The 10,335-nt window shown below is 53.0% G+C and overlaps 1 protein-coding gene across 1 annotated transcript in view; it reads left to right on the top strand.

Moving 5' to 3' along the window:
• Window positions 1-10,335, top strand: part of MFSD4 (major facilitator superfamily domain containing 4) — a 15,177-nt gene that overhangs the window by 2,656 nt on the left and 2,186 nt on the right. The window contains exons 4-6 of the mRNA XM_009888283.1: window positions 5,075-5,243; window positions 6,935-7,050; window positions 8,110-8,283. Of these exons, the coding sequence (XP_009886585.1) occupies window positions 5,075-5,243; window positions 6,935-7,050; window positions 8,110-8,283 (459 nt within the window). The remainder of the gene's footprint in view (window positions 1-5,074; window positions 5,244-6,934; window positions 7,051-8,109; window positions 8,284-10,335) is intronic.

Here is a 10,335-nt window from a genome sequence, read left to right as displayed (position 1 = left end):
CTTTTCCTTCACCCCCCCCCCCCAGTTAATACCCAGATCCCACGCGGTTAAGCCCAGCTGCTCCCTCGCACAGCCATGCTGGGCTGTGGCCATCCTCGTGCCCGTCCTGGTCCCTCTGCAGCAGAGCCGGCTGAGCCGCCGCTGGCATTTCCCGGGCGGCAGCAGCCCTGCGAGCGCGAGTGTAACTGTCCGTGTCGATCTGGAGCGGTAAGAGCGGAGCGCGTTGTTGCAGCAGCGGTGCTGTCGGTGCCGGGAGTGATGCTGAGGGCGGCTCCGCTCCAAACCTGCCGAGTGCCCGGTTATACTTTGTGCGTGGGACCCCCTGTTGGTGGGGTCCCGGGGTCCCCCGCGAGCAGAGCAGAGCAGAGCCCGCGTAGCCCCTGCCGTAAGGTGCCCTGTTGTCTGTTTATAACGAGCGTGCCGGGGCAGGGACTGCCAAGCTGGTGCCCGTTTTGCCCACCTGGAGACGTCCCGTAGCAGAAGTGAAGGGTGGTCCTGCCCGAAGGACCTCTCCCTGCGGCCCCGGTGAAGTTTCGCCATTGCCCTTCTGCCAGAGCATAAGGATGCGCTGGTGCTCCTTCTGCCTGTCCCAGGCCAACGAGCCGCCCTTGGTCTTCCACCGCTGCCTCTGCACTAAGGCAAAGGGGACAGCTTGCTGTGTGCTCTTGGTCTTCCCATTTGCTGAAGAACTAAAACACCCCCCAGGGCACCTAATCCAGGGGTTTCATTAGAGCGAGGCCCGCGCAGCTCACTGATGTGATGAGAAGAGCAGGCAGGTGCTGTAATGAGTTTCTTTGCAGAAGTACCAAAAAGAATGCTCCCTGCCTGGGAGGAGAAGCCAGCTTTAATTACCTCCGACTCTGCGTGTGCCGTGGGAAATGGGCTTTTAATTACACCGCGGCATTATCTATTTTGTCAGTGAATCCTGAGCAGACTAATTCAGTTTTGAAGGCAGCGTTTAATATCTGCTTTGAATACGACGATGTGTCTGATGTCTGGAGGGCAGTTGCCAGACCCCTCTCTGCTCCTCACAGTGTCCCACGGACGTTTTTAGGAGCAGGATGGGGCTGAGTCCCGCTGTGCCCAGCAGCCGATGCAGGGCAGGTCGTGTGCTGGCCTCGTGCATCGCTGCATGTTCCGCTGCCGTTTGTAGGGGTGGGAGGTTCGCACGTGTGCGCACGCGCTGCGGAGCATCACCAGGACCACAGCCGGGAGTCCCGGGGTTGCTGGGAGACCACTGGGTTTTGGGGTGCGGGTTAGGTGGCAAACAGAAGAGGAGCGGGGAGCGGGACGTACGCTGCACAGGCAGCTCGTGAGCATGTCCCCTTGCCAAAGGCGAGCTGTTATTGTCTTTCCCAAAGGCTCGCCGAGGGAGCTGGCTTCATTCCTTGTTTAAACGAAATAACCCAACCCGCTGGCTGGGGATGCTGAGAGTAGCTCAGCTCCAAAACTGCTGACCCTTTTTTTTTTTAAGGTGTAAACATCGGAGAAAGATGATGATAATCTGTATTTAAAACCCCGGGGAAGCGGATGAGATGAGTAAGCTATAGAAATGGAAACCAGGACCAGCAACTTTGTTATAAAATGGTAAAAAAACCCCCACATTTCCATCCCAGTTTTCACAGGGCTGTGTGTATTCTGACAAGACACAAGCTGAAATGATTCATTTCAATTTCTTGCATTGTTTAAAGTGGAAATGTCTCAATTTGACTTTGGCATAAATGCAACGTGTGAAGCTGACAGAATAGTTGCTTCGATGTTATTGAAGCAAAATGTTTTTGCTTTAGTAAAATTAAGTGGTTCAACATTATCAAAATGAACTGCTTGGATGACTCCCGGCCAAAATTTTTCATTCGAAGAGAAAATTTTTGGCTTTTCAGCCAGATTTGGAACAAAAAACATACTTTAAAATTCAGTTTCCCACAGAACGGAAATTTCATCATCCAGCCTGTTCCAAGGGGCTGAAAATCAGGAAAATGTTGCTCCGAGAGGGATGTGTTTGTCCGGAAGGTGGTTTCCCAGGGGAAGTGTGGGACACTCCATTGTGCTTAGGTTGCTTAAATGCAGCCTGGATACAATAGGAGGGAACGGTCCCGTGCTCCTGGGGGGGACAGACCGAAATAGAAACTGGAGGGAAGGAGCCTGGATTATACCCACGCTTAACTGCGTGATGCAGCAACTCGTTGAGTTTATAATAATGGTTAAAAGCTGCCAGGGGGGAGGAAAGCATCCCTGTCCCTTTGGTGAGCGGAGCTGGAGCGCGGGGTCCAGGCAGTGGGGCTCCTGCTGCCCGCTTTGCCCTTCAGCCCGTGCAGGCTCCGGGCGGGATGCTCGGATGTCCCTCTTCCCCCTGGGGAAAAAAGAAAAGCCATCTGCCCGAAAAGACGAAGCGGAGTTCCCCTGGGAAGAAAACCCGTGAGCAAACCTTTATCACGCCAAAAAAAAATCTCTGCCTGCTTAAGAGGGAGGGCTGGTCGGAGATGGGGCTGGAGGTGTCCGGTTTGGTGTGCTTGGGGATGGTGCGGGGCCGGACAGTGCTTTGAGGACCAGTGTCCTTATTTCAGGGGCTGTGGTGGCAGCTCGTCCCCGGTTCTCGCTGTTTGGGCTCCGCCTGGGCGGGGAAGGCTTTGGTAGCCCTTTGGCTTGTGCCGGGCAGCTCGGGCAGCTGAGGTGTTGGCCACAAGGAAACCAAAGCTCCTTTAGGAGCTGAGTAGTAAGCTCCTGTCACAAGCACGGTGACTCTACCCCTGTGTGTCCTGGCGTGTGTCCTGGCTCCAGGGACCAGTGAGGCTCATCATCACACCCGACGTCTCCAGCACGTGGGAGCTGCGGATGGGGAGAGGGGCTCAGCGCCCGCCCGGCGGCTTGTGGCAGCGGCCGTGCTCGTGCGGGCAGTGGAAGGGACAGTCCTCGAGCTGTCCTTGTCCCGTGGTCGGGGCAGGCTGCTCCTCCGGGATGGATTTGCCCCTTTGCTTGGTGAAACGGGCCCTGGCAGAGCTCTGGTGTTCGGCTCTGTTTGCTCCTCTCCATCTGCCCGTGTAACAGCTGAACTGCTTTTCACGGGTGCTCCGTCCCCTGTATGCACCCCGGATTTATGGCCAGCCCCTCCTGCAGGCCAGGTGGCCACGGGTGACTGTCCCCCAGGGGATTTGCCAGCCGGTGCGCAGGACACAGGGCTGGCTCAGGATGGAGCCCTGGGAACCTGCTTTCTCCTGAGCTCGATCCTTTGCTTTTTTCCCACTTTCCTGAGCTTGTTTTGGTGCGGTGGCAGCCCGGCGGGGGAGGGATGCGCTTGAGTCCGTGGCTTTTGGGTATTTCCTACCAGAAACGGCCAGTGCTGGCGAGCAGCTCCTGGCTGATGGGGTCAGAGCCCTCGCGCGCCCGAGGCGCTGCCGGCGTCAAGACAGTGCAGTCTGGATAAAGGAAAAGGGACTTGCCTGATTTAGAGGTGAGGATCTGGGGAGCAGGGATATGCCGATGGTTTGACTGGGAATTTGGGGGAGTTCAGAGCTGGGATCCTCTTCTGCAGAGGCACCACCGAGTGCTCCTTAGGGCTGGAAGTGCCCAGAGACTTTATCTGTATGGCCAGTCCCTCTGTGTGGGTATTTTTTTTGCAAAATCTGCAATTTAGAAGAATAAAATCTGGTCCTGACCTCCGGAAGGATTAGAACTATCAAGCAAATGCGTTTTTCTTCCATGGGACTGAACTAACTGTTCCTATTCCCATTGTTCCCAGAACAATGAAGTCCTCTAAATGAATTCAGGCAAGAGAGGCAGGAGGAGGGGGGGGGGGGGGGGATTCTCCATACATTTAAATCATGCCACGAGCCAACAAAAGGCAGGAAATTTGGAGCTAGAGCTCACACTTGCTCACAGCCATGTAGAAAACAAGCGCTGGGCGGCTGGAGAGTGAGCTGTCACTTAGGATTTCCTGGCTTTCTCCCCCAGTTTGTTGCAGAATAAACACCGCTTGGTTGTGGTGGGAGGAGAAGGGAGCGCTGGCGAGGGGCAGACCCAGCTTCGTTTGCTTCCCTCTGTTTTCTCTCCAAAATAAAATAAAATAAAAAAAAAAAAAGAGAGAGAGAGAGAGAGAGCAAGTCTCCCTGGGTTTGGAGGCACCACCGAGTCGTGGGTGTGCGCCGGGAGCGGGCTCGTCCCCAGGCACGCGGCAGCGACGATGCCCGGGGGGCTGATGCTGCGGCTGCCGGATGATGGATCCGGCGGGCAGGTACAAGCCCACGGTCCCTGTGTGTGTTAGCACCAGGTGGAAAGCCCTGGCTGCAGGGAACAGTGCTGGTGGGACTGGTGCGTGCTGGGAGCCTGCGCAGCAGCATCCCTGGACGTGCCGGGGGCTCTAAGGCAGAGAGGGCAGTGGCCAGAGGCTCTTTGCTCCCCGGTCCCTCCGCAGAGGCTGTACCGAGGGGCTGTTGGAAGCAGCTCGGCTGTAGTGCTGCGATCGTTGGCCTGGGAACCGCGAGCTCATCTCTTACGAGATGCTGAGCAACCTCTGCTAATAGCTGGTGATGGGCAAAGAGGTCTTAGGGCAGCTTGCTCTTCTCTCACAAAGAATTTCAGCCACAGAAGGTCTCCCGTTAAAGCAGTTCTGCTCTCCGGAGACAAAAGCTACCTTTTTATTATTATTATTGTTTGGGCAGGAGTGGCCAGATGCTTGGAAACCAGAACATTTTGGTTTTGAAGGGCTTCATGAGGTTTGTATTTAGGTGCTTTCTGTTCCAGCGTCGCGGTTCCCCATCCTAGGTGAATGGTCCCAGCCCACCTGCATCCCAGAGGGACCGGCAGGAGATGCCCCAGCCATGCTGCAGATCATCCTCCCGTCTTTGCTCTCAACTCGGGTTTTTTTCCTCTCTACCAGCTCTCCTAACAAGGCTCCGTCCCTCCTGCGGTGGCTCCTTACTCCGTTCCCAGCCTCTGTCCTTGCTCTTGGATGTTAATTCCGACACATCTCCTGCAGATGCTGAGTGCAGCTTCTTAAAAGGCCGTTGCGACTGGGGAACCGGGCTGTGTGTTGTGTGAGGCTTGTCGTGCTTACCTGCCCCTCTCTGTTCCTCCCCAGCTGCCGGTCCCCATCGCGGTGTTTTTCTTGCTCTACAAGGAGCGGATGGTGCCGTGCTTCAACAGCAGCAGCCACCCGCTGCTGTCGGCCGACGAGCTGGCGATGGAAACGCGGCCCGGGGAGAAGGACGATCTCTCCACCGCCGCGCAGAGACCCCCCGCAGCAGGAGGTGAGCTGGAGGCACCTCTCTCACGGGTTCGGAGGAACGGGGGGAGAAAAAGCCGTAGTTCTGAGTGTCTCGGTTGAGTGTAACAAATGAGATCCATCACTGTTGTCTAAGGAGGAAACTTTCCAAAACATACATGAGAATGTAATCCAGAAGTACTCAAACAATCAAAACAGATAATTTGGCATCAAATTGCCCTCGAATTAGATGGGACCGTGACCCCCCCTGAACAGAGACTGGTATCCCGCCCTCGGGTCTCCAGGCTGCTTTTCTCCAAGCTGCCCTAAAACTAAACCCGGGCTCCCAAGTCCTTTAAGCACACGTGAAGGTTGTGCCCCTTTGTTTCCTTCTGGTTTTGGGTCAGGTTTTGAGCTGGCTCCGCTGACTGTTCAGTTTAAAAGTGTTCATCATGCCGCAGACCGCTGATTTTTATAAATGCCAAGGGAATAAGGACAGCGCCCTTGTCTGAGGGCAAAAGTTAAACTCCAGCAATAGCTTGCTCTTGAACTTGTGGCTACACCCTGTTTTGGGGACAATAGAAATATTGTTCTGTGCTACCCAAGAGAAATATATCAAAGTAAATTCTTCAGCTAAATAGTGAATCTCAGAAGTAACCGTATTTTAGGGTTACCGGGGAGCATTTAGTGTTACTGCAGAAGAGGTGGCTTTACCTGAACAATAAAAGGAAACTTTAGGGAATACTTGAAGGTGGAGGCAGTTAGAGATGGGGTGAGGTACTGCATGGGAAGGTCATCGGTGTCCCTAATGGAGTGGGTTCTCCAGTGTCTGATAAGGTTATGCTCATCTGATAGCATTTCCCTTACCTGAGACACTGACAGTTTCTTTCCTCAGTCCTGCTGCCCGTTTTCGTACAACCCATTGGAGCTTCATGTTCTTCAGATCTCCATCTTCCTCTTAAATGCGGTTGAGGTTAATCCTTAGAGAAGCAGGAAGGCTGTATGCCGACTGCTGAGATCTTTGACAGACACGTCTCTGCTGGCAAAATCCTCCTTCCCCGTAGAAGCAGTGAGGATTTCATCCTTGGCGTGCGGGAGCGACTCTCTCCCCTGCGCAGGTGCTGTTCCCTTTGCACGGCGCAGAGCGGGGCGATACGAGCGTGAGGATGGGCCAGTCGGGAATTCCCGGGGTCCTGACCCCCGGCTTTGGCAGGCTGTGGCTCCCAGCGGAGGCGACACTAGCTGTGTGTTTATCACTCTCTTTCCCAAAGTTGGCTTGTTTGGGTAAATATCATTTATGTGAGGACTGTGAGCTATCCCGGGCAGGGCTCTCCTCTGTGGTGGTACCACCGACGAGGGGCTCTGAGCACGAGCGCTATGGCCGAGTGGGCTTCTTTCTAGTGACGGTAAGAGCGGGGCCAGCGAGGTGTTGCTGCTAAATGGGAAGAGGAGCGCAAGCAGCTCCGGTAAAGAGAAGCAGCCAGCGTCCTGCAGAGCTAGGGTCCTGGTCTGTGCACAGCAGCCCATGAGCGTATCCATCTTCCTTCTGAAAGTTTAGAGGTAGGTACAGAAGGAGGTTGTGCCAGCAGAGGATAGGAGTGCTCCGCGTTGTTCGCTGTCCTCTATGAATCTCTTTTCGTGCAACTGAGCGCAAAACAAATCCCCGTTGTGGGCTGGCAACCACCCAGCCCCGGGGGGACGTTCCAGCTAAGTTTGCTTTGCATTGTTTTTCACCAGGTCATGATGACTTATTTAGCTGCTGCCAAAGCAAAAACTTCAGAGGGGCTTCTTACACCTACTTCGCAGTCCACATCACTGGGGCTCTTGTTCTCTTCATGACTGATGGGATTGTGGTGAGTTCAGCTGATAGAGGGATCTTGTCTGAGCAAAGCTACGTGGCTTTCTTCCTTCCAAATCACTTGTAACAGCCCAAACCCAGCGCACGTCCTCCGCCTGCAGTGGGCTGGACCTGAGGGTCTGCTGGTGCCGCAGTCGGGGTCCCAGAGGAGCTCATTCAAAGCTAATCACGGTCAGGCTGATATGTGCCCCGCTTCTTGGGAGGGTTTTGGGGCTTCTCCGCGGCTCTGTGTTGTTGCAGCGGGATTGCTACCGCTACTAACCGAGCCGGTTTAGCGCGGGAGTTGTGATGTTGTCTACTTGTACACAGCGGAGGTCTCTTCTCACTTCAGCCAAAAGGCAAGAACAGCTTCCTTTTATTTCGTAACAAATGGTGGCTCTTTGTTTGCTGGGTCTCCTCAGCCCTCAAAATCCACGATGAGCGCATGTGGGGATGGCGCAGTCTCTGTGGTGGCCTGGCAGCACGTCCCTGGCCGGCACAGTCACACCGCGTTTGCCGTGTGTAACGCTTCTCTCTGGGCGAGGAAGGCTCGCTCCTGCCTGGCGAGCTGCTGTTCTTTTTCTTTCCACAGTTTTGTCTCAGCCCCCTCATGGTAAAACACTGCTGGGCCTCACTAGGGCGTTAAATTGGGTCCCGAACGATGAGCGGGGTGACACTAAGCCGCTGTCAGATGGGGGAACTTTCCAGGGCCTCTGTCTTCAAGGATGAGCAACTCCGGGTTCTTAATGGGATATGTTTTGAGAGAGTGCAACTCCAAAAGGACAGGACCGTCCCTAGGGAAGAGAGCATCTCTACAGATAGGAGGTTAGCGTGCGCTTTACCTAGTAATGCTGTTAAGCTCTCCTAAAAGGGCAAGACTTAAATCCTGTGTTCTGCTGGTGGTGGGAGCCTGTCTCCGGCTGCAAACCCATGGGCACGAGGTTCACTGAGGTTTGGTAGCCGATCCCTAGGGGGGCTCTCCGGCCCTGTCGCCGTACTGTGAATCCTTGAGGGACGGGCTGCAGTTACAGCTGCGATGACATCAGCGTGACGTGCTGTTCTGGTTTCCCCGCAGGGAGAGTACTCGGGCTTCGTCTACAGCTACGCGGTGGAAGAGCCTCTCTCCGTGGGACACAAAGTGGCCGGTTACCTGCCCAGCCTCTTCTGGGGCTTCATCACGCTGGGCAGGCTCATCTCCATCCCCGTGTCCTACCGCATGAAGCCGGCGACTATGGTCTTCATCAATGTGGTAAGGCTGGGGTTTTTTGGGGTTTTTTTTACTCCGTTTTCCTCCTGCTTGCCCCCCGCATGCTCTCTGCCTTTGGGTTTGATGTGCAGCGACTCTCGTGCCACACCATAACAGTACAACAGGACTTCAGTGCTCTCCCGAGCTTGTGCCTCCGTCAATCTAACGTTAGATTTGTGGAAGCACCTAGTAAAGTGTCTGCCAGCCTTATTTGCTTTGCACACTGTTTTCTCTGGCATCTACGGGGAAATGAATGCCCGTGTTAGCCATGGGAAAGGGAAAGCAGGTAGATAGCTCAGTAAATTCTCTACTTAGAAGCTGTCAAAGAAACCAGCGTGATGTGAGGTTGCTGAAATTAAAAACACACATTCACTTGAAGAAAGGGGAAGGACTGCTTTAAGGGTGTGGAAGAAGGATGTATGTGAGGATGTGGCAGACAACGGGGAGGGGGCTGTTCCCATTCACACTCCTTACAAAAGAAAGGAAACAAGTGGAAAGACAGTTAATTTTCAGTTTACTTAAACCAGAAGTTTATTTTGGTAGCAAGCTTCACAGCTAGCATTGCAAGGCCAAGAGTATGTAAGAGGGTGGTGAGAGGACAGGAGTGACGGCTCACGCTGGGATGTTTTGAAGGTTTGGGCTGATGCCTTTCGCAGACAGGAGGCAGGCGAGGCAGCCGGCACAGCGCCTTGCTGCCGGGCACTGTAAAAACTGAGCTTAGATACCACCAGATACAGCCAAATGAAACGTGATAGTTTTAAAAATGAGTGTAAGCTCCTACTTCAGCACATAGTCACGACTTACCCGGGAGCGGGGAAAGCTCAGCGCCAGCACATCCATGGCAGGTACCCGATACGGACAGCCCCATCCGTCTCCTCCATGTGTACCACCCACTTCAGCGCTTCTCCGAACCGCACCGTTGCTCTGTCAACAAACCTGAGGACAGGACTTCTGCTTTAGCTGCTGCAGTATTTGGAGAGAAGCGGGAATAGCCTCCAGCCTTGACTGGAAGCCTTCTCGCTTCCCCTGAAAGGCAACGGCAGCAGCAGCATCCAAGGACAAAAATTCCCCTGCCTGACACTGGACCCCTCGTGCGATGCTCGCTGGTTGGCACCGCTGCCTGCGGCAAGGGACACCGGCGCTTGGGGTCAGTTCGGCATTATAACAAACTGGAGCTTGAGTTCAGTTTCTTTGGAATCTAAATTGCTCTTGTGTACATGCGCACAACCATAGTCAGGGCCTAAACAATTAAGACAAACTAACTGGAGTCGGTATTGCAGAGCTCCCTCTGCTGCCTCTCTGTGCCGTGGCGAACTTCGTGCCTCTTGGGTAGTTTTGCTGTTAACTGTACACTTTGGCAAGCCAGAGGTGAGAGCAACCCTATGTAAGTTCAGTTGGCTCTTTGGCTTTACTGCTGTGGCTGCTTTCTGAGCAGTTATTGAGAGGGAGTTAATTCTTTAACCTGCCGAATAGGACTTATAAATGATGAAGATCTAAATTTTCTGGAAGTAGCAGTACTATTGTATTTAAAGCTGCAGAGAAAAAGTATTTTAAGTCAACAATCTTAAGTCTCTACTTAATGAAGTTGAGACCTATGTACCAAGTTAGTTATGTTATGAAGTCCTGCTATAAAATGTACCAAATCCTTTACGGTGAAGGCAGATGGATTTTATTTGCCCAGCTACTTCAGTTTTTCAGAGTTTGATCTTTTTTAGTATCATTTATTTTCTTTTCCAGATTATTCTCTCCAATAAAATAAAACGTAGAGCCTATTGCATCTATTTAAAGCTGCAGAGAAAAAGTATTTTTTCTTAAGTCAACAATCTTAAGTCTCTACTTAATGAAGTTGAGACCTATGTACCAAGTTAGTTATGTTATGAAGTCCTGCTATAAAATGTACCAAATCCTTTACGGTGAAGGCAGATGGATTTTATTTGCCCAGCTACTTCAGTTTTTCAGAGTTTGATCTTTTTTAGTATCGTTTATTTTCTTTTCCAGATTATTCTCTCCAATAAAATAAAACGTAGAGCCTATTGCATCTCAGCATTTCCCTTC

Source organism: Charadrius vociferus, unplaced genomic scaffold (genome assembly GCF_000708025.1).
Source record: "Charadrius vociferus isolate BGI_N301 unplaced genomic scaffold, ASM70802v2 scaffold266, whole genome shotgun sequence".
Taxonomy (NCBI): domain Eukaryota; kingdom Metazoa; phylum Chordata; class Aves; order Charadriiformes; family Charadriidae; genus Charadrius; species Charadrius vociferus.
The sequence above is the reverse complement of the archived record's forward strand: the minus strand, read 5'-3'. Positions and strand labels throughout refer to the sequence as shown.